The sequence below is a fragment of the Dermacentor albipictus genome, chromosome 2 (genome assembly GCF_038994185.2).
Source record: "Dermacentor albipictus isolate Rhodes 1998 colony chromosome 2, USDA_Dalb.pri_finalv2, whole genome shotgun sequence".
In the NCBI taxonomy this organism is placed as follows: Eukaryota; Metazoa; Arthropoda; class Arachnida; order Ixodida; family Ixodidae; genus Dermacentor; species Dermacentor albipictus.
The window spans coordinates 209604066-209631853 of NC_091822.1; the positions used below are offsets into that span (position 1 = coordinate 209604066).

The window sequence follows — 27788 nt, forward strand, 5'->3', positions numbered from 1 at the left end:
CCGTGCGAATTATCGGGCATGTCCGAAAAATTGAAATTGGTCGTTAACTACTCTGGCAATACATTGTGCCGATGACACGGTGTCAATGACGATTCTTTGCGATTCCTCTGTTACTGCAGCCAGCATACACACGACTTCCGTTCCCTTTCAATAAAGTTATAGCTAATTTTCCCTGATAGAAGCACAAATTCCCTGAGTTTTCCCTGAGTATTTCCAGACTATGCAAATTCCCTGAGATATTCCGGTTGGTAGACACACTGTTCATTGCACTCACCAGAACGTTCAATCAATCTGGTCAGCTCTGTCAGGGTTAAATTAATAGAAGTCAACTGTATAAGCAGGTGTAGGCATTGAACAAGGACAAAGTGCCAAATCCTGTATCAATCTCCTTTGTGTAGTGTTTTACAGAGCGTTAGATCGATTAAGAGCAGACCAAAAAGTCCAAAGCATGCTCTACATTGGGAACATCTTGTACTAATAATATCTAGGCTGCGGTTCTCAGTTAAGGTTCAATTCGGCACCCTCGTACCTGCTCTAGGAAGTCACATTTATGTTCAGCTTGTCTTGTTCAATCATGCGCAGCAGAGCTAAATGCACAAAAGCACTGAACCCTCAGAGCATGCCATGCTTGTCCAGCAGCAAGAACCATCTCATATGTCAATGGACCACCAACTCACATAAATCTGGGTGTAGCCAGCAAGCGGAATCCGCCTCTTTGGTTTGGGAAGACATCCTCAAGGAAGTAATAAATATGGCCAACAATGACACCTGTAATAAACAAACAGTCAGTGTGCTGCAGCTGCATAGATCCAAGTTAAACCTATGGATCAAGAAATCACTGCACAATAAAATTCCAGCACAGCAGCTGGTACAAGAAAAGTGACAGCCAGCAGCCATGTAGGTCCCACTTCTCCACAATTCTTGAAGCTATTTCCAATCCAACACACAATAACTTGTTGAAGCACTCCGGTGATACAGTCTGGAAGAGCCAGAATGTCCACCAGTTTTAGGTACAACTTAAAGCAGATGTCAGTCTAGAGTTCTCTTGTATTTGTTGCCTATGGCAGCTCTACCGAGTACAAGTACCCTATTCAATGAAGAAGACATTAGGTAAATTTTTCTTACAAACTTATAGCATCTTCAGCACTCGACCACAATAACTCCGCATGTCCATGAAAGAGCATAAGAGGTCGTTAAACGGCAACTCCAGTGGTTTCTTGGGGTCAACTCTAGCAATTTTTCAGCGTCAACGGATGACTGTAAAATTCGTTACGTACATTCCTCTGCACATTTCCATCATTTCTTTAATACAGATGGCTTGAGAGTTATGCAGGTATATTTTACAATGAATTTCATAAATTGCCTCTAACCAGCGCCCCTGCATCCTCCTCAGCTACTGGCAACAGCCCATTACAATGTAAATGGTCACATACGCAGAGCATTTTAGGAATGAATGGCAGACGACAGCATTGAGGAGTCAATGGTCGTGAGCAAGTGTTGGCACGAGACGCTGCTGTCGCGAGAAGTTATTTCCTGTGCTAACGGCCAAGTGATGGGCGGCAAGTGGTGTTGCACTGTTGGCTGCACAAACTTCAACCCTCGCCAGCCTTAAACACAATTTGTGCTGATGTCGATTGTGCTTGGCCAAAGTTGGGCCTATAACTTATCACAGTCACCGAGCACGTGTATGCTACCAAAGTACCTGATCTGAACCTTAAAGGGGCTCTGAAACACATTTACAGCGAAGCTGTTTATGGCTAGGGTTCCATGCATTTTTCGTCTTTTTTGCAAAAAGTATCATCCTCAGCAATGGCTCGTGCCACAGTTGGCTCGTTGGTGCCCTTCGGTGTAACCGCACAAACGCACTCATGCCACTGCCCACGCCTTCGTCGTCATAGTCTTCCACAGCTGGCTCCGATGCTGCTCATCATGCTAGCGTTCCCATACTGCCGCTCCCTCTGTGAAGGTGCTGACAGCAATGGCCCACTGCTAGTCGGTGCAGTGACTTCAGTCTCAACTTCTTTGCCTCAATGTATCGTGAAATGAAAGCACGAATGTATATAATGAATGTATAACACGAATAAATGAGGATGTATAAAAATATATGTGTGTGCGTACCTTTTGTCACAATGACCACTGATCAAGACAATAAATTTGCTCATACCTTTGTTTCAAAATTCTGTGTCAGCTCCTCGCAATATGCTACACAGCTTCGCTGGTCATCTACCTTCAGAGAATGGAATGGCTCATGATTTTTTCTTTAACATAGTAAATAAATGCTGCCAATCTATAACAAGGCTCCTGTGAACATGTGAGCCAAATATTACTGCACTGCATGCAGCAGGGAATTTACTATCTTGTGTCAAAAGCAGCAAAAACTCGCCTGCTCTCACTTTTGAAATGTTATCTTGCAGTGTCATCGCAAGCAGCTGAACCCACAACAGCTATTGACCGATTTCATGAATCACAACAACATTCTCAGTAATAAAATTATAGCTCATTTGAGTTAAATAAAATATGTATGTCTCTAATCTCCAAAAGGCAGAGAAACTGTTTCATCTTTGCACTGTCAGTCTAAACACAACAGTTGCACATCGCTGTGTGTGGCCTCCAAGAAGAACAGCGTAGACCTTACCCTTGCACCCCCTTGCCTTCTCCCTTGCACCCAATAGTAGAAATAAAAGGAGAGAGAAAGCTGCTGATCAGTCCAATAGCTATGTCTTACTTTGTGCTTGAAAGATTCGAAACACTTTTGAGGCAGGAGGTTCGTAAGGCAACGCAATTTAATAGTGATGTTGTGGCCTCTTTAAACCATGAGGACGAGGGAAACCACTTTTATAGGTCAGATTTTAACATACAGATTTGAAATAAACCATTCTTCATTCTGTACAGTGCACACACAAAAAGCAAAAAGCGATGACATGGAGCACAATCAACATCAGTACGTTGCCGTTTTCGAAGGCTGCAGTTACACTAACCGGCACTTCTTTAAATTAAATGCGACTACATACAAGAGTATTTGTACATATTGATATGCTGACTCATCATTTAACTTCTGAGAGGCACTGCTCGCCTCTTATTCCAAATAGTCAACAAGTGTTGGCCCTTTCCATACAGCAGCCTAAACAACTGCCTCACTCAGCTGCCAACAGTGTCAGTACTGCCATCAGCGTTTCCACAAGAAAACTGTGCATTGGAACACATAAACATGGAACACAAATTTTGCGCACGAGAAGAGTATGAAAAATCAGAACCAGGCAGTATAACAGTATGTACTACAGTCTCCCGCTCACTGTTTTTGAAGGTCACTCATACCTGCATGATTCAGAGTGATGCAATCATGCTTACGTGCATAAAATCTGCATGTTTTGAAATGTTCCGACATTATTGGATGTCACCAATGCACGGCTTGCATTGTATTTCAACCGAACAATAGGCAGTCACTGTGCCTGTAGATGTAAACAACTGAACCAGTCAGAGCTTTGGAATGTCAGCATCATTCTTAGTGGGAAGTTATGCTCTCTATAAATTAACATAAAAACCAAGAAAGCAGCGAGTCAATACGGTTACAGTGAACATAGAAAACATTTTCTTAAGAATTGGTAAAACACCTAAAACAGCAAGCAGCACATATCAAGTCAGTGGTTAGGGCTACCTTTGGTGTTCATGCTGCAGTGCTATGTGCTGCACTGGATGATGGCTGTCATGGTCGCGGGTCAAATGCTAATGGCAATTCATGGTCATTGAATTCGTCGGAATCACAGCTGTTACTGCTTGACAGCTTTGAAGAGCTGTTGCAGCTGACACTGTCACCCGAAGATATTGTGCAAACGGTTCAGTACGGTCACGACTCATCCGAGAGTCCACTCTTCGACGCTTTCATTCTCCAAAAAATACCACGTGACATACCAGTATTGTGTAAATAAATAAATAAATAAATAAATAAAAGGCGACAAGGCAGTGACGAAAGCATTGGCTCTGCGATTTCCGCCAGCGATGTGCTTCCCTCGCGGCGATTCATGACAGCGATAAGCAGACGCAGCGGCAGCACACCCGGCTAAATGCATTGCTATGTTCGTTTGAGTGCAAAACGTTTGGGAGTAGTGCAATCATGACGCGCAAACGGCTCTGTCACATGGTATTTTTTTATTTCGCGGGCATCTGCAGTAAGCTGAAAAGCACTAATACTTAATAGATAGAAAGTTAGAAACTGTCTAATAGGACATGTTGCAAACCGCTCTGCAACTTTCCAATTTGAACTTTTTGCCCAAAGTCGTTAATCTTGACTAATTTTCTAATTAAGCAAAATACAAGACATAGCATGACACACTACATACAAAAGTGAGGCACATGCATTTGGTTGCGTCGTCTTAGAGTGCATCGGCATATTTCTCTGGCAAGCTCTGGCATAACTCTCGCTAAAGTTAGCTGAAACACACTGTATAATGTGTTACATGAGCTTATAGGCAACGCAAGTTAATGAACGTGCAGTTAATGCTAACGGATTACCGTCAACAGCCACCATGAGATGGGTTCTGATGAAATTTTTTTCACATCTATTGCACAGTATATCGCATAGTGCTGTTAAGCTTCAGTTTTGCAATAATGTGCAAGAATTTGAATAAATAAAGATGAAAAGCTTGTCTGCAATGCTTTTTCTAAAAAAAATTTTTCAATAAAAAATTTTGCTATTTTCAGTCAGAATTCGGGATAACAGCGTGGCACGGAAGGGGTGGTGAATGGGACACAAAAGGTCATGAAGATAGTCAATCAAAATGATATTTTCATTCATATTGTGGCTTCCCTTTTTTTGCTTCATCAAAACAGCATACCAGCATGACATTGTGAATTCTCATTTCATTTCATTTATTCAACCTTAAGGGCCCGAAGGCATTACATAAGGAAGGGCATGCACCAAAGTTGCACAGCTTCATAAGGTAACATAAGAAAGTGCGCATTGATGGTAATAGGTACAAAAAAGGTGAGAAAGATTACAAAAAAGAAGAAAAAGGAACATATAAACAGTACCAACGAGGCGATAAATAAATATTAATAAGACAAGTGTGGTATTTATGTGGTTATGTTGGCATTATCAAAATAGTTTAGTTTCTCGCGAAATGTTTTGCGGTCGTTACAGGAAACAATGTTATCCGGGAGTGTGTTCCAAAGTGTTACGGCACGGGGGAAGAATGAGCTGCTCATCGCCGTCATCCGGCACTTTATCACTGCCAAGGGGCGAGTATGAGATAAACGGGATGATGTTCTGAACGAGAGTTTTAAGAGTGTGTGTCCTGACTGGGTGAAGTAAAAGAAAGTGTGAAGAAGGCAAAGACGAGAAGTTACGTGCCATGAAGCAAGCAATGGAAGAGGAATGAAAGTATATTCTAAAGTTATTCATGAATATTCTAATGTATATTCATGTGCCATTTTTGAGCAGTAAAAGTTTTCAAAAGATTACAGTGAGTTTTGTTTCCTTCTGGACTGAACTTGCTTAACCAAACAGCAGATGGTATCCAGCCCATAGTGCATGAAGTCAGTGTGAGCTTGAGGACAGCACCTGTGTTTAATCCTCTCACAAGTACAGAAGTACAGTTCTCTTTTATCACTTAATTATTCCTCCTCTGTGTTCTTTTAGCATTCAAATAATGCATTACTTGTATGCATGCACAACCACAGATTCCACCAAAGCACAATGTGGGTTATACAACTAAACAACCGTGTGATGCAGCCAACTTTACCAATGGCATATCATTAAAGCCCACAAACAGTTATGATGACAGAGTCAGTTTTGTACCTGCTATAGTGTCTAGTAACACTGCAAAATGAGTGCCAACACAAACAAATAAAACTAGTTTGTTTCAGCTTATTTTTCCAACAAGTAAACTGCCTCGTGTCATTTCATCACAGAGAAAACAACACAAATGTGTGCACAAGAAAGCATTGTTTTGTTGGCAACCAGTGCCGCATCCGATTTGGCTGCATTAAACCAGTTGAGTGCAAAGGTGGAGAGGACTTAGGCCTCACCTACGATGTCAACAATCACCGAGTTGCCCAGAATGAGTGAGAAGCCCAGCAGCACCCATGGCAGGTATGGTGCCTGAAAGTTTATGAGCCCAAAGAAGTTGAGTCGGAAGTATGGGTTCCGCCGACTCCAAATGTACACTAGCATTGTCGTGAAGGCGTGGCCCAGGAACAGCTGGTTGACAAACATCCCTATCACCTGCAGTGGCACTAAGGAATGTTAAACCAATTGGCTGTACCTTCCTCACTTTCATGTGTTTAAGGTCACATTTCGGAGCATAGGTGGCTGCTGTATTAAGTACAGCATATTTTAAAACAATGTTCTACTTGAGTGAAGAATAATGTCACGCACTATGCCTTGATGCAGCAAAGGGCGTTCCCTGACATCAATGACAATTTTATGTGCATTTAGCAATGCAATGCGCAAATTGCCAGGCCATGTTCTGTTACATCTCCAAAGAGTCAACTCCAGAACCAAACATAAAAAGGATACAATTATCAATGATCCACCAAGCAGAAACATGTAGAAAAAGTCAGCTGTTCTTCCTCGAAACGAGCCTTCCTCGAGCATTCGGCAGTATCGGACAGTAAATAGCATGTTGAAGAAGAAGGCAAAGCCAAGAGTGCCAAAAAACAGGAAAGTTGTTATCAATCTCCATACCTGCACAAGGTGAGCAAATTTCCAATTCACTGCTTGTAAGCAAAGCACATGGTTCATAAATAACAGTAGTGACATTGCAGGTGCAATTCAGATACAGAGAATGCTGATAACTCAATTCTACACAGCATTGCCATTCATCCAATGCATAATAGCTGAGGTAGAGGCAATCCTGATGCACTCGGTGTCTAAGTACCTTTGTAATATATGCACACTATAGCACTTGACAGCTACCTACGTGCCCGAACCCCTTGGTCAAATAAAGTTGTTTCTCTCTCTCCCACAATACTAAAGTAACTGTGTCACTTGGTACAATGAAATATGGCAACTTGATACTTTGTGGAAGTAACTTGTGCACAGAATAAAAGCTGAGAAGAATGCTTGGCTAAAAGACAAAAAAAGCGGCACAACAGAAGTCATCTGAAAAATGCAAAACTGAATTGGCAAGAAATGGAACAGTTCTGCCATTTGTCCTTGCTGGGGCAAAACCGAATTGGCAAGAAATGGAACAGTTCTGCCATTCGTCCTTGCTGGGGCAAAACCCAGCATGTGGTTAGTTTTGCTGGGGAACTGACAGGTGGTGCCACAGTTACGTTCCTGCAAATTTTTCATTTTCTACTGACAAGTTTGCTTTTTACTCTTTCTGCCAACTTGTGATTTATTCCACACGAAACAGGCAAGTAATGAACTTAAAATAGTTCCACTGCAAAAATGCTACCTCCATTCAAAGTTTGAGCCAGACACATATACATGGTGTTCCTGCAACACTCAGTTATGCTACCATATCACTACTTAGCCAATAAGTGGGTGCCATGCAAGGAGTCGCTAGCTTATGCTGATGGTGCGTCTCAAAGAAGGAGTAGCTGGTCTACACTACAGCTACACAGCCACATAGACGCTCACACAAGATGCACAAGATACACAAGATGTCTCCTAAAATTTCATCCATGTTCTCCAGATCAGGAAAACCGGTGATGTCAGGTCCTAATCACATGGTCTGAAGAAGCTGTAGACCCCCCACCTTCTTGATGAAAGAGTGCCGCCACATGTGTGCCTTCATTTATTGAGCACCCAGTGAAGAGGGACAGAAGGGAAACACAATGCTCACGGCCCTAATAGTACGAAGGAAGAGCTCAACAGCAGAACACATTTGCTAGAAGGAGCCACACCTCTCCCAGTTGTTGCATCTCGACTCTTTGAATGGCTTGGCAACTGGCTGGTTCTTCATGGGTGGTCAGCTAGGTAGGGCTGCATGCAGATCTCATACAACCCCTTTTACCACGCCTTTTGGTAGGATTTTTCACACAAGTCCTAGTAACCCTCTTATCGTTGTGGTCTCATGACAAGTGGCACCAATTGACCAGCAATTGATCAACATGCCTGGCTTTCACAATGCAACAAAGGAGAGTTGTTTGATTAAAGTGGGTCTTAGTTGCCCTGCAACAAAGACATGCCCTCCTGCAGTTATCTGAGAGCACTTTTGTGCTCAAGCTGGTCAAGAGCTTCAGTAAAATGTTATTCTTGTGAACATTGCAATTGATGCCTGCATCCATTTTCTGGCTAATCCACGATACCTTACATAATTTAACCTGTATAAACATGGGCTATGATAAAGGCAGGCAGCTATGCACACCAACCCCCTTTGCAGTTACTCCCCCTGAAGGTACGGATTATCTTGCAGTTACCACAAAAACAGTTCACAGGAGCACTGAACACAATGTGCTCAGGTGTTCTGATGTCTTCGCAAGTGCAAGTGCACTCAAGGACGAGAAAATGCTTACACTGTAGTAAAAACAGGCTGCTCCCCACAACTTCATTTCTAAGGCAAGATACTTACTTGATAGTGTTTAATTATCAGGGTTGGGTTGAAGTACAGTTGGAATGGAGAGATAATATCTAGGTGCTGCAATGAGAAAGAAACAGGCTTATGAGGCAACCGCACCAAAATTGCACATCCAGCCAATACCGTGCAGTCAAGAAATGGGCACATAACAGCACACCGTGTGATAGTACAGGCTTCTATAAATACCTCATATGCAAAGTTACATCTGCGTATGGTTGCAGTGGATAAACGAAACAGACTGCGACACATATTCACAGCACCGAAGTCACAACAATAAATAGACAAAATTGGCCCTGCGTGAGCCTGAACAGGCCTTGTTTGTACCAGCAAATGGCAAGCAATCACTGGGCAGGTGACTGACCAACTAAGTGATATACATATTAAAGAGTCCCTGAAATGATCGTTTGCTGTACCCAAGAATCCTGCACAGACATGGAGAGTACCTCTTATAGAATACTTTCTCACAATAATTTCGTGAGAGTGTGCTATATCAAAAAGAGTTGCAAGTGGTTCTTCTCTTCTCAAGAAACGTTGCTACCCCTGAATTCGCAAATATACACAACACCTCAACGGGACCTAAACAGGGTTTATGTGGGTTAATCTCTAACACCCTTGAGAATGTGATGCAGGTGTTCTCCACGTAAGTTCGTTTGAGCCAAGCATGTCTGCACAACTGTTTCTAATGCTTTTCTTGTCACTGTGGTGATGGGGGCGTCAAATTTGGAATTGTTAAATGCAGTGCTCACCTCTACAGCATGCAGCCACTTCAAGTTTACTCCCTGCACACACCTGCAGCACAAAAATACTAGTGCTCATTTATAAGCATCCCTGAGGATATCAGAGTGCAACACTAGCCCCATTAGAGACATACTGCAAATTTAACTGCCACAAATAAACAAGATACATGAAACACATATATACAGGACTGCACTGGTCCTGTGTATATGTGTTTCTTGCATCCCTGTTTATTTGCGCTGGTTAAATTTGCAGTATGCTGCACCAACTGGCCCAAACTGAGGTAGTTCTCACCGTTCATGAGTCTACCGCCAAAAGACCACCATATGTTTGTGCAAGATTACACGTCTACAGATGCCACTGCACTAACAGTATTGACATTCCTTTTTAGCTGTGCAAACATAGCACCAAGCTTTTTAGAAGATACTCTTTATTGTCCTCGTTTCCTAGCATGAACAAAAATGTGGGTGTGTAAACAACAGCTGCCTTGAGTAAATGTCTACATTTCTTTGTACATTTCTCTGTACAGGTAAACAAATGATATACGTATGAGCAAAACGACAAGGTAAAAGCAGGAACTAACGTTTCAACTAGTGGACTTGTCTTTTTCAAGGTGACATATGCTTTTTCCAGCACAGTATTTAGGGAGGGTTCAGTATATATAGGGAGGGTTCTTCTAAAGGGGAGAGGGGGAGTAAGGCGGGTGGGCGCGGCGATGACCAAGAGTGTGTTAGCGGTGGAGGTGTAGAATTGAAAAGAAAGGTGTGCTTTTCAGATGGCCGTGTGTCAGTAGGCTGTGTGTTTTTCGTGGAAGGCGCCTAAACAATGTGGGGGGGGGGGGGATTAACTGCTACGCTGGAGCTCTTTCAGAGAGACAATAGCTCACCGCAGCAGAGCAGATAGTCCCCCCCCCCCCTTCCTTTCTCCATGGTTGATTGAGTGCACAGGTCTGCCTGGACACTATCTGATGGAGTGAAGAATTCCTCGTGGGTTTGGCATAGACCAAACTACCCTACATCGGATGCATGCACGCCCTGATAGACATCGTATTCAACGGTCAAGCACGGATTCATCTGTTCGGGGACTGAGGCGAGGGGCGGCATCATGTTTGCCTATATTAACTACAACACAGCTACTTTCTGCACTTCAGAACGGTCCTGGCAGCTGGCCTTCATGTCTGCTAACCACCATCTTACAACATTACAGGTGGGAACAACACATATCCTATTGCTTCGTTTGTTAATATTGTGGCTGCAGCGCCACTCTGAAGAAGCTGTTTTTAATTTGTTTGCTTACTTTACTGTACAATCATGTCAGGTGCACCAGATGCTTTGTCTGACTTTGCTAAGTCCCTGGTCTATAAACCCCCGGCAGCATCAAGGAAGTCACAAAAGTTTTGGTGGAAATGACTAAGCAGTTTGTTAAAGCTATGTCTGATCTGACTAGCATGATCAAGAATAAGGATCCAACCATGAATGCTACCTAGGCCGAATTGATCGCTGTCACAAAGTCAATGGGATGCATTAATGAGAGTTTGAAGACTTCAGAACCGAAATGAAGACATTATGTTCTGAACTTTCCGAAGTAAAGAATCGCAGCATAGGATGCCAAAAAAGAAACAGCAAGCTAAATAAGGAACTGAAAGAAACTAAGAGGAAGCTTTAGCTCGGACCTAACTCCAATGCGGCCTATTCAAATACATGTAAAACGCAGAAATGTTTTTTTGAGATAACCACTGGGCCGATTTTAATGAAATTCGTTGTATTTGAGAGAGAAAGTTGAATTCTAGTGACTGTTGGTAACGAAACTTCGATTTAGGGCTTTGATGTTGTTACACGAATTTTCAGAAATTCAGAAGTTAAAATAAAATAGAAGCACAGCACCAAGTTTACAAATTAATAGCGCTGTATCAAGAGAAGATATCGCGATTCTGTATACGGCAGCTATTAGATCATTCAAAGCAAACAAATTCGATATGCCAATTTATATCTTAACATGAATTCATCACGTTCTGTACAAGGGTTCTGCAAAAGTTGTATTTCCATATTACTAAATTTTTTTTAGAATCATGTGTAACATATCAATTTTGTCTGCTTTAGATGTACTATTAGATGAAATTCACAGAATTGTGATATTAAGTTTCATTGCTGAGTTACGGAGTTCTAAACATGATAGTTTTGTTTTCAGAAAATTTATTTAATATTTAATAAAAAATTTGTGAACTAAATCAAAACTTCGAAACCAACAGACACTGGACTTTAAGTTTTTTTTTTTTGAATGCAACAAACCTTGCCAAATTTGGTGGAGTCATTGCCAAGAAAGACAAATTCTCCTTTTACATGTATTTGGATAGGAGCACCCGAGCAAAAACTTCCTTTTAAGCAGCAGCTAATTGAGCTAAACAGTATGGCAGTGACTACAGTGACGGGGCCCGGCACTTTAAGATCTGTACTACAGTGACGGGGCCCGGTACTTTAACATATGCGTGCACTACAGTGACGGGGCCCGGCACTTTAACATCTGTACTACAGTGACGGGGCCCGGCATTTTAACATGACCGGCACTTTACGTCAACTCTGTAGCGACGTCAGTGGCCGCACAAGCTTCTTTCAAACATTTCAGGCGGTCAGACCGTGCCTGACCGCCTCCTCCCACTCTTCTTCTGTGGTGAGATGACCGTGGTCCCGTAACGAGGGGCACCGCCAGAGCATGTGTTCTAAAGTGCAGAATGGATCTCCGCAATCCGGACACCTGCCCCGCACGGACGCGGCGTTAGGTTGCCCCTGTGATCCACCACGGCCGCAGCGAGCCGGTCGGACGAACCGTATTGGGCGACGTCGACGAACGCGACCGATCGTGGATCGTCGGCGACGGATCCGAGAAGTGCGGCCGCTCGGGCCCGGCGTGTGCCTACATTGCGTTGCGGGTGCACGTTGCGCGGGAACGGCGAGACCGTGACGGCATCCCGCGACCACGCGTCGAGCACGCACCGCCTTTCCCTGACGGGTTAAAGTCCAGCGCCTCCAGGATCCGCCTCCCCGCAGGCGAGGAAGCGAGCCTGGCAACATGGACTAACTTCTGTGACCCAACCTCATCGAAAGTGCTGTGGACCCCCAGCTGCATGAGCTTCTCGGTGCTGGCGCCTATGGGGATGCCAAGCACTTCACGGACCGCGGTATTTTATTCCAGTACTGTCCACAACACCACGTGAATTTCACGATGTCAGCAACTTCCGTGCAGTAATCGAATACATTGATTGCACACATACGGATCGAACGACCGCAATGGGTACTTGTCCACGAATGTACAATCTTTTGCGTATGCACTGTAACACGTATGATGATTATAATAAAGAAAGAAAGTTCACTCTAATGGAAGGCGAACGGTAAAAACACATTTAAAAAGGCACGGCCCATGTTCCTGCTTGTGTAGCACCAGACAATGAAGAAAAATAAGCAGCGGGTAATTGCTCACTTAGAAGACCGATAAACATGCAGTTCGATGAAATTTGAGAAATAATGATATTGAAGCTTCCAAGACTTTAGAAGAAAAGAAAAAGAAAATTAAGACTGAATCATCGCGACGGAACATAACAAGTCGCTGTAGGCGTCGAAGACCCTAGCTATAACGAAATTATTTTTGAACAGCTCCGACAGTGTCCATGCAACAATGGTAGCTTGCGTACTGTCAAGTGCTCATATGCTGCGGCATAAAGCTCACGGCACGGTGCGAAAACGTGCTCGGAGCGAAAGCGAAGTATTGCGCGAGGACATGCATGCAGACGCGAAGTCGGTCACCGCGAACCCGTGCGATCGCTGCATTGCAGCTTCATTCTGTTATGCTACATTTATTTACACAGACAGCCATCCCACTATAAGAACATATTTCACATAGTTTTCTCAGCGATTGCTTACGTTTCACGCAAACCGGTTCGGTGGAATCGATTGCGGCGACCGCTCGCAGTGTCCCAGCTTACTGTACGTAGTAGGCAAAGAGATAGCGTTTGTAAACCATTCTGTGCTTTCTGTTTGTCCAACATGATTATTTTAAAGGTAGAATACTGCCATTTCGAGAGTACTTGCAAAATTGTTCAGGAGGGCTGCCGCGTAGTATGTTTATTTAACCTTTATTTAACGCCGACGCATGTGAGGCGCTTCCGACAGATGGCGACTCCGTAAGTCGTCCTCGCCCCCAATACCGACATCTTTATAGTGACGGTAGAGTGTACTAGTACACTCTAGTGACGGCCCCGTCGGTGTAGTGTTGTTGTTAAAGCGACGGGCCCCGTCACCGTAGTGTGGATGTTAAAGTACCGGGCCCCGTCACTGTAGCGCAGATGTTAAAGTGCCGGGCCCCGTCACTGTAGTCACTACCAAACAGTATAGTAGAAAGAAAAATATTGAACTTAAAGGAATTTCACAGACATCTGATGAAGACGTTGCCCTGACTATTAATGAAATTGCAACATAGATTGGCATAAAGCTGGCCAAAAACGCTGTTGATGCTGTGCATCATGTACAAACTCAAGGAACTAGACCACCAAACGTGGTAGTGAAATTTCTATCTGGGTCGACACGGGACAGCATCTTGTGAGCTGCTAAAAAACAGATTGAATAGGTCAACTTTTAGCACTGAGAGAAACAAGCCGGTGTTCCTGAACAAACAGCTCTGCCCTGAAAACAAGGTGCTACTCGGAAAGGCCATACAGATAAAGCGGGAGAAAAACTGGAAGTTTGTGTGGGCGGCTGATGGCAAGATTCTGATGAGAAAAAATAAAAATTGGCGCATTTTTCATGCGACATGCAAGGACAATCTTGGCAATGTGGCATAATTAATTTTCTTGTGTTGCTACCTTAATGCCAAGGGCTACTATGTCTCATGCAAAATTACATGATGACAACATATATACTCACTGAAGTATGTCAGTAATCCATAGCAACATTCGCAGCATAAGGAAAGATTTTAATCTTCTTCTCACTGTTTGTAACTCAGCGGCCGCAACAATTTGACGTCATCGCTGTCAACGTGGCTAAAGAAGGGCGAAAATATTGTCATTCCTGATTAACCAATGTTATCGCAGCCACACGTGGGGGAGGCGTTGCTCTCTTCGTGAAAAATGAGCATTCATTTACGATCCTTCCGTCACTTTCATTCAGCACACGGGCCATTGAATTCGTCAGGCTGGAATACTAACTTACAGCCGGTGTAGTTTATCGTCCCTCAAAACCTTGCTTTGTCACCTTTCTTGATAAACTTGAAACAATGTTTAATGTACTAACAAATAATATGAAACAGTTGGTTGTTATTGTTGGTGATATGAACACTGATACCAGTAGTTCAGCCCATGATTACTCTATGCACTTACTGAAGTCATATCACTTTCGCAATCTCATCACGGTACCCACACAAATAACTACCATGTCTGTTACTTCGATTGATCATGCATTAACAAATTCTGAGGAGAATATTATTGCTGGTGTTAATGATAAGCCCATTACAGATAACTTGCCAATATTTGTCTCTGTCAACAATGTACAGAAAAAAAAAACATGATGGGCCAAGGTTTGTAACAAAAATAGACTACATGGTTTTAAAAAATGCTATTCTCACAGCTAATTAGGTAATATATAGCATGATGACATTAATAAAGAATTTTTAAACTTGGTTTCGGTTCTTAAAAATGCAATCAAAAGAAGCAGTAGAAAAGTGTCGATTCATTCTCGTGACATGCCACTATGTCCCTGGATGAATAAATGGACTCTGGACGTCATAAAGAGCAAGGATTACTGGTACGATAAATGGAAATCTGATAAAGACAATGAATTTTATTTACGTCAGTTCAAATCAATGCATAACAATTCGGTCGCAATGATGAGAGCGAGTAAAAAGGATTATCATGCACGTCAAACAGAACAGGCTAACGGTAATTCGAAAAAACTTCAGAAGTTGCGAATGAAGTCATTGGCAAATCTCGCACGCCAAGAGTACTTCCTGATGTCATTGATAGCAACATGGTTGAAATATTTAATGCTTATTTTTCTTCCATTGGCCCAAGTTTAGCTGAAAAATTTATGGAGCCTACAATTCAACATAGTCTTCCAAATTCTAATACCAATTCTTTTGTAATGTACAACATCGACCATGAAGAAATCAGATCTATAGTGCCGGGACTGCCAACAAAGAAGTTGGCAGGATTAGATGGGGATAACTGTAAGGTTTGTTAAAGAGAATACCACTGTCCTTGGACCAGTTTTATGCTGTACATTCAAGCATTCAGTAGAAGTAGCAAACTTACCTATCCTGCTTAAAAACCCATATACACCCGTTCCTGTATACAAAAATGACAACCGCTCTCATCCAACTGATTACAGGCCAATCTCCGTTTTGAGTATAATTAACATTACCTTTAAAAAACTTCTTGCCAAGTGTTTTCATAAATATATTTCAAAGTATGACGTGCCGTCTCCTCAGCAACACAGCTTTGGACCAAATTTCTCTACATCCCCTGCCGTTACGACTCTTACTCAAATAATAAACACAACATTCACTGACAGTAGATAGATAGATAAATAGATAGATAGAAACTTTATTGCAATCGAAAAAATTTGAAGGAGGCGTGGTCGGAGCCTCTCAGTCCAGGGCCCCACTGGCCTCTGCCACCTGCCTGACCTCGCTAATTAAGGGCTTTTGTCCTGCCAGGTCGGAGCAGGCGAGCTGTGCCTCCCACTGCTCCAATGACAGTAAGTTAGCAGATTTTTTCTTAGATCTCAAAAAGGCAATCAATATCATTGATCACAGTGTACCACTGGATAAATTAACAAATTGCAGTTTTTGGGAGGGGGGGGGGGGGTTGTGCTACTTTTAAATTACCCTCACGATCATCAACAAGCCGTGGTAGTGAATGCCATCACGTCTTCTATGTGGTACCGAGCACCGACCCCCGGTGTTCCTTGGGGGTCGGTGCTCGGACCGTTGCTTTTTAACCTATTATGTGAATGACTTGCCGCACATATTGGAATCTTCTAACATGTTGATGTATGCTGATGATACGCGCATTATGGTTACTGCTAATAGTCCAGCTAACAGTCCAGATGATCTTAAGGTAAAAGCAAACGTTGAATTAAAAAATATTGCCTGATTGTTCTCAAATAACAGACTAACTATGAACAAAAAAGAAAGAATAAATATGTCGCCTTCCACTCCAGGTGGAAATCTGTAACCACCAATGAAATGAAGCTGGTAACAAACGAGTCTGAGATCAAACAAGTATCTTCATTTAAGCACCTTCAAGTCATTATAGATCTATTACAGCTTACACTGGCAAAAGCAGATTCAATGTATTTGCTCCAAATTAGCTTTGGGATGTCGTGTTCTAACTTGAGCCCATAGTTACTTTGGCACCACCATGCTACCAATGCTTTACTTTACTCTTATTCATTGTCACCTCTCATATTGCACTGAGTCTTAGCGAGGCACGTACCAAACTTATCTGGACCTAGTAAGCTGAATGGAAAAATGTGCTGTGAAAATCATAAATAACTCTAAGCATAGTGATCCTAGCAAGCCTTTGTTCTACAGATTGCAGATTCTGCCATTCGACCTCTTATGGAAATTAAATATAGCAACATATGTGTACACCACTGTAAATTACAATCATCCTTTTCATGTATCATTTCACGCGCCTTCTCATTGTACTAGGCAATTATCTTTTAATAATTTAAATATACCTCCTACTAATAACGTCTACGGTGAACATCTACTAAAATTCTGTGGTATTAAAATCTGGAACGCTATTCCTTTTATAACAAAAATGTTACCTGATGTCCCTATACATTACAACAACACTACATGGAACAGTTAACAAATCCCTGACGTAATGAAATATTTATCAAATGTGCAACTCATTTGCATTTCTTCAGCAGATTATGTTTACCGCTTTTCTTTTTCTTTTTCAAATATACTTTTGTATAATGTAGGTTCAATTTTATATTAAATTTGATTAAGATTGCTTGGCATTATGCTAGATTTAGTATTTCATCAAAATTGTATGCTTTATTGTTGATAAACCTGTTGATCTGATATTTGATGATTGTTCAAAGTTGTTTACTACGTCCGAATAGCCATTGTAATAAAACAAAATTATTTTTTAGACCCAAACTAGCCTAGGGCTAAGGGTCCACTCAGTGTGTGCAAAGTTTATATTGCAAAAGAAGGAAATAAGTCAATCAACCAATCAAAATCTACACCCCTGGTCGTTGCCTCACCCACCCGCCTTAACCCCCTCTCCCCTTTAGAAGGATCTTCCCTATATATACTGTGCTGAGGAAAGCAAATGTCGCCTTGAAAAAGACAAGTCCTCTTGTCAAAACATTGGCTCCCGCTTTGACCTTGTTCTTGTTTTGCTCGTCGTCTTGAATTTCCATCTCCCACCTTCTCCGTGTTTTCCCTATGTATACGTTATAGTATATGACACTACCGAGAAGCTTAGTGGAGCAACATGTTTGAAGCATTTCCGAAGTCGTCACACAAGTGGCCAATCCGATCAGTTGCCTTGGTGACATTATGCATAGATTTTCATACATTAATTACCAGAGGTAACTCTGACGCTAGTGCATACTGGAACTGCAAGCAGGGCGGTCCAGCCAGCATGGGAATGATGGTTACAGATTTGCCTTAACTTCATCCTACTGGCTTCAAACGGCTTCGTTACTTTGTAAACTAATAATATTCAACAAAGTTCATCATCATCAGCCTAATTTTTATGTCCACTGCTAGATGAAGGCCTCTCCCAGCAATCTACAATTACCCACTGGTCTTGCGCTAGCCGATTCCAACTCACGCCTGCAAAGTGCCTAATTTCATCATCCCACCTAATTTTCTCTGTCCTCAACTACACTTTGCTTCGAACCCATTCTGTAACTCTAATGATCCACGGGTTATCTGTCCTACACATTACATAGCCTGCCCAACTCCATTTCTTCCTCTTAAAATAAATTAGAATACCGGCTATACCAGTTTGCTCCCTGATCCACACCGCTCTCTTTCTGTCTCTTAACGTTATGGCAAAAATTTTTCCATACCATCGCTCTTTGCGTGGACCTTAACTTGTTCTCGAGCTTCTTTGTTAACCTGCCAGTTTCTGCCCCATATGTTAGCACCGGCAGAATGCAATGATTCTACACTTTCCTTTTCAATGACAGTGGTAAGCTCTCAGTCAGGATTTGGTCATGTGTGCTGTATGCCCTCCAACCCATTTTTTATCCTTCTGTTAATTTCCTTCTCACAGTCCGGGTGCCCTGTGAATAAGTGACCTAGATAAATGTACTTCTGCACAGTCTGGAGGCTGATTGGCGATCATGAATTCTTGTTCTCTTGCCAGGCTACTGAGCATTACCTTTGTTTTCTGCATATTATTCTTCCGCCCTACTATTGATTGATCCCCAGCGTTGCTGAACAGGAGAAACAAGAAATGAAATAAATTTCACACTATCTGCCGATCCCAGCATAGTGCAGGATGTAGAAGTGTTAGGTAGGGTAAAGGGCAGTAATCAGATTTCAACAAAGTACAGTGTTATAACCAATTAAACATTATCAAAATTGACCGCCAACAAGATTCGAACACAGGACCTCTAGCACAGAGGCCCAATAGTGACACGATTACACCACGAATGCATGCGAAGACACGTGGCATAGAACACCCTTATGAATTTCTCGAGGGGAAGGCGGGGGGGGGGGGGGGGGGGCAAGCCAGTGCATTGAGATGCTTGGTGAGTTTAGATTTGGCCTCCTCAACAGGCTCAACCGTTGCAATTAGTAGCAATTATGCAAGTTCACAGTGCAGTGTTCTGCATTTGGGAAAGTATAGAATGCTTTGAACTTGTGGGGTCTGATGTGGGATTCTCACACCGTACTCTTGGGACAAAGGAACGACAACACAGTAGTGCAAACAATCACAAGGGCATTTATTGCGCCTTTCATACATCAATGCCTGCTAGCCAAGTTGCTATCCACAAAACATGCCGATGGGCGCGCGACAAATCTAGAAGTCCGACTCACCGCGTCCTCGCGAGCAAATATGTTCGCCCCATGCTGGATCCCAACGCCTGGTCATTCGCGTGTATGGTCACGCGAATCGTGGCGCGTTCGAAGGCGGCCACGCGAGGTGGTCTCGCAGATGCATCGGTCGCCGCGCGCGCGGAATGTCCGCGCTGTTCGGCGACCCGCCAGGGAAGAGCGTTGCTGCACGTGCAGCACGTCCTGGCTGCTAGCTGTCTCGAACCCAAGAGAGAGCGCCTTGTCTTTCCCGAACCCAAATAACCGCGCAGCGGCGCGACGCTCGCGCCATCTCTCGCTTCAACAACATCGACCGCGCTGACGTCACGCAGGCCACGCGGCAAAGCGGGACCACAGGAGACGCGCTATGCGGGAAAAAACATCAGGGTAGGCGCGAGGGTCGCGCATCCCCACAAACTTGATGACAATGAAGGCAGATAAAGCATAATAAACAAAGCCACAAGAACATTTGAAGCCACAAGCACAAGAATCAGCCAAATCCATGCACTAACCATCATTCCTATGGTAGCTGAACAATCACAGTGCCAGATTTCCCTCTAGTAATTATGGTTGGAAATTGTACCCCATTATGAAGTCACCCATTCTAAGTATAATGGGCAGAGGTGGGTGTAAGCGCAGTTGGCGCCGCTGTTATGTGTAGTGATGCAGATGATGAACAAGTTACTCGTCAATAAGATTGACGCAGACTACAGAGCACTTAAACTTGGCTCCTGACGATCAGAAGGATCTAGATACTAACACATTGCACTCGTGCACAATTGTCAAGATTGTTTCAAGGACCCCTTGATGAGTAGTGCTATAGTACCTCTGTCATACAGCACATGTAATGCCTTACACAGTAAATGACATTCGTGCCGAACGTCATTGCGGTCTTGCATTCCTTGTCTACACGGGTATACAAAATGAGGGCTATGTTTATTGACACCTTGCACACGCAGGCACTCGGCAATCTACATGTATACTTTCAGGTTGTGTTTTGCCCTGCGCAAATCGGTGAGGTGGCCTTCCCACACTTTCAGCAACATGTGTGTCTCGTCGTTGGCCCAGTGCACTTTTCACTTCTCATTCTCCGCTGACAAAGCTGCAGAAACACTTCATTTGGGCCTAGTTGGTACATACTTCTGAACTAAACGTAACAGCGCAAACATATAAGACGAGCCACAAAAAGAAAGACACGACACACACCAGCGCCAGTGTGTGTCGTGTCTTTCTTTTTGTGGCTCGTCTTATATGTTTGCGCTGTTACGTTTAGTTCAAAGCTGCAGAGTTGGCTTCCGTGGTTGGTGGATGGAGTTTAGCGTGGCATGCACACGCACGCACTCGGCAATTTACATGTATACTTTCAGGTAGCGCTTTGCCCTCCGCAAATCCGTGAGGCAGAGTGCAGATTTTTAGGCTAGTTGGTTCGTTGCATCAACTGAAGTCATAGCGCTGGATTGAGCGCACATCCTGTCGTCTTTTATGTCCATGTCAATCTAGCGCTATCACTTCAATTGATCCGGTGAGGTGGTCTGCCCACACGTTCAGCAGCATGCATGTCTCGTCATCGGCCCAGTGCACTTTTCGCTTCTCATCCCCCATTGACGAAGCTGCAGAGTTGGCTTCCGTAGTTGCTGGATGGACTTTAGCGCAGCCCCACATTGAAAACAATATGCAGAAATGGAAAAAAAAATGGATGAGCATTTGTAAACATGTCTGACAAGAGGTGCTAGCATCCAGTCAGAGACTGGGAACAAGACTATAACTGCACAAACTACTTTAACAATCGTCCTGGATGTCATATAATTATTTAAACATTCATAACAGCAATTATGACAACCTTTACTATTATTACATTTCGTTTTTGCTTATCAATATTGTAATTTTTGCCGAACCCCTGTTATCAAGATTACACAAGTTACGCTTGCGTGAATTCGGGAAATTCTTTCGATGGGCAAATGCCATTATCTGTGTGTGTCATACACTATGCCCATGTAGAAACAACAAAAATGGCATTAAGACAATCTCATTCACTGCGAATGACATTACGCGTGCCGTGTGACAGGGGTATTAGGCAACCCAGTCAAATATATTGGTGTGTGTGTGCCGAGTCCAGTTGGATTTTTTAATGGCATCTAAGTGGTTCAAATTGGACATCATTGGAGGCCCAAGTTTCAATTGGGCATCAAAATAAGTATAGTTGGTACCAACAGGACATCAATGAAGCTTCATATTCCAACTGGCTCCAACAGCTGGTAGTCAGTGGATGAGCAATCTCGTGAAACAAGAAAAGAGTTGATAATCATACTGTTTCATCATCCACGTACCAGACAGGATTCTGTCAGACCCTTTACTTCAAACAAACTGTTTCAATTATAATGTGAGTTTTGAATAAAATAACTTTGTATTTTGGTATGATCAATGGAGAGAAGCATTTAGTTTTCTTTGAAGTTAAAAATCTAAACATCACCAATTTCTCATGAACACCTGACACCACTTGGTCAACCAAATTTCACGTACACAGCACTTAACATGTACTTCTCATAGTCATGTGGTGGATGGTGGGTATGTCATTAAAGATAACTGCCATAGTGTAGTCATGCATGAGTACGTTCTCGAAAGCAGTTTCAAGTATATCCGTGTCATATCAAGATTAGGGCCTATGTAATGTTCCCCTTTCCTTTGTTTCTTAATGTTGGCCCCAATGAGTACAATTGAGAGACCAACGGGGTACAATCATAGGTGCTGACTACGAGGGGACTACGGAGCCCAAGCCCCCTGCAGAGTTTTCCAGGCGGGGGGAGAGGGGAGGGCTGAGGTCTACCCCCACCCCACACACACGTAAAGTGCCATTACCAGAGCTTTGTCGCCCACATCATTTGTGGTTTCATTTGACTATCCTCGACCTTCTTACTTGAAATTTTACTGGGGCTGATAGCTTACTGCATCATTGTTGGCACGGACATCCATTGCTTTCAGTTTATACTTTCGCTTTATTTCTGCAATAGGACACGTGCATTAGAAGCACTAGCGGTGGCTGCCTCATCCATATTTTCTCCCTTCAACATTGTTTTAAATTTCCATTCTAAGCACCATGCACACACACAATATATCTAAATATACACACAGGACAAAGTTTATTATATTTTTGAAAGAGAAGGAGGTAGCCAATTAAAATTATATTTCTAAATACCCTATGCCCAGAGAATGAATATGTTGCTGTATGTTCACGCTTCAAAGTGCTTTTTTTTTACCATGAAAAAATCCTATAGACTTCATTGACCCCTTCAGCAGAGACTTTTATCAATAACGTGTCAAATGCACGTGAATGTTATGCATCTTAGTATTGCTTCTCTTTCCAGTAAGCAATGCTAATGACTCATAAAGAAAAACTCTTCTAATAATTTACGACATCTAGAAGGGGTGTAAACATCGTCACTTGCATGCAAAGGTCATGAATATATACAGGGTGTCCAATTAACTGTCATGCGCCAAGAATTTTTAAAAAAGCAATGCGTTACTCGAAGAAAACCTACTGAATATTGTTTACAGTATACAGTGGAGAATCTGCCAGTAATTGTATCATTACTGAGATTTAATTAGGTAACTATATTTAATTATCTAACTCAAGACATGCTATCCTGATTATCAAAGTGTCAATGAGGCACTTGAAGGCACAGCCAAGGCCCATCTAACTAATTGCCTACTGATATTTTTTTGGAATGATAAATGAACCCCGTTATATATGGAGAATACCGAGTGACTGCACTCCCACCCGCATCATAAAGCAGCGCCCTCGAACAGGCTCCCTCTGAGTTATCCTGAACGAAATGAAGGAAATAAAGAAAAACATAATGATCGAGCTAGCACATTACCTGCCGTGCCCCAGCAGAAGTAACTCGTCGCGTTTGGTGTTAGTTGGAAACAAGCTATGATAGCTGTTGTCTTAGCGTAGATAAAGTGCACGGATGTCTTTTTTTCTTTTTTTTCACTATACCTATCCCCACAAAAGCAAATTGACAATGTCAGTGCGAAAGTTTAAAGGTGTGTAAACATGATCCTTGCTTTGAGATCTGCAAATGGCAACAAATGGAAGGCCGCAAATATATATCAGGCATGGAAGTGTGCCAGTAGACCAAATGCATCAGCTCTCAGAAATTATGAAAACCTGAGACAAACCGGCAGCTTCAAGAAACAGTGGCGGGGACTCCCATCTTTGAGTCCTGGCCTACGCAAGGACGTTCTAGCACTTATGGCCTCAAACACTCATGCTAGTGTGCAGGACATGGCCGCCCAGGTGCCAATTTCCAAGTAATCAGTTTGGAGGATTTTAAATTATGCCTTTCACACGAACCACCTTAACCAGCATCAATTCCGGGAAGATAGGTACTTGCAGAAGTGTCTAGATTTCTTGAATTGGATTGTCACAAAAGCCAATAAGTCACCAGGCTTTTTGAGCAACATCATGTGCATAGATGAAGCCAACTCTCGCAGAAAAGCCTAGGCGAATTTGCATAATGTACACTATTGGATGGACTCCAATCTACACTGGGTAAAGCGCAATTTGCACCAGTACCAGTGGTCGCTTAATGTGCAGTTCAGGATTTATGCCAGCGCTATAATTGGTCCCATCTTATTCAATCAGACAATGACTGGACAGCGATACGAGTACAAAATCCTTGAAGGATTGGTGGACAAGTTTCTCAGCAAAGTCCCGCTATCACGTCTTCCACTTCTGTGGTATCAGCAAGATGACGCACCAGTACACAGCACCAGCTGGGAACAAAACTCACTGGATGCGACTTTTCATGCGCAATAGATTGGAAGGCACAGGCCTGTGAATTAGCCGGCTAGGTCACCTGACCTCTCTCCACTCGATTTCTTTCTTTGAGGTTATGTGAAAGATTGTGCGTACATGATCGAGATGGACGTCAGATTAGTTCATTTGCAGAAGGGTTGAAACTGGGCCAGTTGGAGTTTGTTGTGTGAACCTCTCCTCTTGTCCTTTGTGTTTTTTACTGCTTTTTTTCGTTCAGGGATAATGGATGTGCACCACAGAATTCCGGCGTCGGTCATCAAGAAAGCCACTGGAGATACGATAAAATGGCCACAGTGCTACCCAGCTGCAAAAAAAGAGACCTATTACAACACATCCTCTAGACTGGTGCTCAACAGAGTTTACATATTCACAGATAATAAGGGTACACTGAAATCTGACTTTCCTTTGTTTTTTTTTTTGTTTTTTTTTTGTGCAGACATCCTGATTGCCAATTCGGCTCATTTAGAAGTGGTATATTTACTTTCCTGAACGCACAGGTATTGCCTTTCCTCTACATGTTGGTCACTTCCCAGTCGGTTTATTTCGCTTTTATTTTTTGACACGAACCTGTTTTTGCAGCACGTATACACTTTCATGAAAAATAAAATGGTCACTTTACTTGGTTTTACCGAAGCAAGTTTCTGGCACGAAATATAACTTCGCGCGCACTCTTTCAATGCGGTGTGAGCAAAGCCGGGATTTTGAAACATTCTATGCCTATTACATTCCTTTTTGCATTATGTGCATGGTCAGAGCGGCGCTTCGGCCGTCTTATCAAGGGGCTTTTGTTGTCAATGCAATCAGTCGGCCTTGAGATACGGATAATAAGTGTGACGTAGAAATGAGAGGAAGGAATAGCTGTGAAGCTGTGAAACTGCTGTTGGTGCTTCTTCCGTACCATTATCAAGGTGATCTGCTGTCTCTTCGGGTCTGCAACAGGCAATGCAGTTGCTTTGAATCAGCTTATTTGAGGACGGTGCTTTATGATACGGGTGGGAGCGCACTCAAGTGGTATTTTTCATACTTTGTGAAGTTTTTCTGCCAGTCGGAATTGTATGCAATTAGTACACCGCTGAAAACACCACACTTAGATGTCATTTGGGGATGCTTACAAATGCCTCAGTGACACTTTCATAATCAGCACAGTACTTCTAGAGTGAGATAACTAATTGCAATTACCAAATGAAATCACAGTAATGAGAGAATTACTGGCAGCTACTCCACTGTACTGCAAAGAATATGCAATAGGTTTTCTTTGAGTAACGCAACTGCTCTTCTTTAAGTGCTGATGCATGACAGTTGGGGAACACTATAATTCACCAAGTAACTGAAATGAGGCCAAGCTGCATTCACTCAAAATAAGAATCAACAGCAGTCATGCACAGCAGCGCTTATACTCGGACTCACAGAAAAAGAAAAAAACAAAGGGAGAGGCTGCAGTTTTGCTGGAACGGCGAAGCAGTATTAGTGATAGCCAAGTGTGTAACAATTATATGAAGGAAGATTACGCTGCCAAGAGGACTCAGCCTGTGAAATTTAACTGTCTCCTACTATGGGGTCTGCTATATACTCATATAACGCCATAATTTCAGCGCTCAATTCTTTGAGGTCACACAAAGTTTCTACAAGTGCAAGAAATATAAGAAATGTGTGTGTGTGTGTGTGTGTGTGTGTGTGTGTGTGTGTGTGTGTGTGTGTGTGTGTGTGTGTGTGTGTGTGTGTGTGTGTGTGTGTGTGTGTGTGTGTGTTCGGAAAGCTAATCGGGTCCCAGCCCTCCCCCCCCCCCCCTCCGCCTGGAAAAATGAAAGCTCTCTGCCTATGTTCCAATTGGCTCAAATGGACCTGTTGGATGTTTCCAATGAGTGTCCCAAAACACACTTAGAAATATCCAAATCGTTCCAATTGGCAATTTCCGTCTGGTTTGAGCGACTTTTCTTTACTGAATCAAGAACTTGTACAGCGATAGCAGCTGAAAGTGGTTGTTGCTTTTTCATAAATGAATGCGCTTCTTTTCCTATCTTATCGTAAATTATCATAAACGTTTTGGTGCCCTAGGTCAAACTAAACGAGTACGTCATCACATCGATTTGTACATGAAAACAATGCAAGTCTTTCCACACATGCGCTATAGTGCTCTACCTGCATAATGTTTTACCGACGGTTACCAATGCTTCCGTTCCACCTTCATCGCACGTTGTCCTGGAGAAAGAGGACACAAACAGACTGCAGCCGAGCCGTTTCCATCCTCAACGCGTGCGCGCCAAAGCAGCCAAGCACTCTTTCTAACAAATCGAATCTCAGAGCAACCAACCGGCTGCTGAATGACGCGTTACAACGGCAGCACCAGTGGCGCGTCTCATATATATCGCTTCCTTTCATTTTACTGCCTAAAACGCCCACCACGACGCAGCAACGCAATACACATTAATGCGAGATCTATTGACAAGGCGACAACGTTCAAGCATGTACCTCGATGCCACTACTTACTACTGCTGCGGTCGTAAGCACGCACGCTGCAGTGTATGTCCGAGTGATAACAGGGACTTGCATAAATTCTTGCGTCAACATACGCAGAGCCATGACGTCTCGGTCAGTGTTCGAGGTAAGTGCACACACATTAGTCGGGCCACAGGCTACAACACAAGTTCGGTTAGTGGCATAGCGGCTCCTTCGTTTTTCCTGGGTGAGTCGGCGCACTAATCCACGTGTAATTCACTGCTTCTACAGAGGGAGAGACAGGACCGCCGACATCACACCGACACGGAGCCACAGACGGAGCCGCTTGCGGCATATGAATTGAGTATATTTATTCCGGCCAACATAAGCCAATGCACGCCTGACAAAAACAAGCGAAACCGAAACTCAATATTAAAAAAAAAATAACATGGCAGCCGTGACCTACAAGACAACCTAAAGTTTGCATCTACAAGGGGAGTATGGTAGCGCGATTCAAAGACGGGACAAGAGAAGACACAAAGGGACACACACAGCGCTAACTTCCAACACTGTTTATTGTCGAAAACCAGGTCGTACTTATACGCTCAAAGAACACGAGTCACATCCACGTGAACAGATATCCACGTGAACAGACGTGAACAGATCATTGGCTCTCTCTGAAAAAGAACTGAAATTTCTGCGCATGGCCTAACTTATCACAATATGTATCGCTATGATTGTTAATCTGTTCACGTGGATGTGACTCGTGTTCTTTGAGCGTATAAGTACGACCTGGTTTTCGACAATAAACAGTGTTGGAAGTTAGCGCTGTGTGTGTCCCTTTGTGTCTTCTCTTGTCCCGTCTTTGAATCGCGCTACCATACTCCCCTTGAAGATGCATTACCAACAAGCCCACATTGCAACCCTAAAGTTTGCCCGCACGGCACCAGCGCCGAATGCTCCCCTAGCGGACCGATGGAAGTTTCGAGGGTCGTCGCTGCGCTGGCGCGCGCCTGTGTTCTGTACGGCGGGAGCGCTCGTGCGCGTGGTTTTTGCGATGCCGAGTGCGACCTCATCAGCCAGGAAAGGTGGCACGTAATACTGATGTGTTGTCGATTGCCACAGCAGCCTCGAGAACACGAAAGGTCCTACGCAGCCCGTGAAGTTCTACAGATTTCCTGGGAAAGTGGTACGAGAAGGACAGACGACAAGCATGGATAACT

At 43.2% G+C, this 27788-nt stretch overlaps 1 protein-coding gene across 9 annotated transcripts in view; it reads right to left on the reverse strand.

Moving 5' to 3' along the window:
- The window catches only part of Der-2 (Derlin 2), a 70310-nt gene extending 43389 nt beyond the window's left edge, over positions 1–26921 (reverse strand). Inside the window, exons 1-6 of one of the 9 annotated variants that reach the window (XM_070534667.1) lie at positions 26617–26920; positions 9269–9311; positions 8517–8582; positions 6515–6682; positions 6025–6220; positions 678–768 (exon numbers count right to left, since the gene is read on the reverse strand). In XM_070534667.1, coding sequence (XP_070390768.1) covers positions 678–768; positions 6025–6220; positions 6515–6619 — 392 coding nt within the window. In that variant the 5' untranslated portion in view covers positions 6620–6682; positions 8517–8582; positions 9269–9311; positions 26617–26920. Of the gene's footprint in view, positions 1–677; positions 769–6024; positions 6221–6514; positions 6683–8516; positions 8583–9268; positions 9312–13171; positions 13332–26268; positions 26303–26598 lie in introns of those variants that run through there. The other 8 variants (XM_070534660.1, XM_070534661.1, XM_070534665.1 and 5 more) reach the window with 8 other exon arrangements.
- Between the last annotated feature and the right edge of the window lie 867 nt (positions 26922–27788).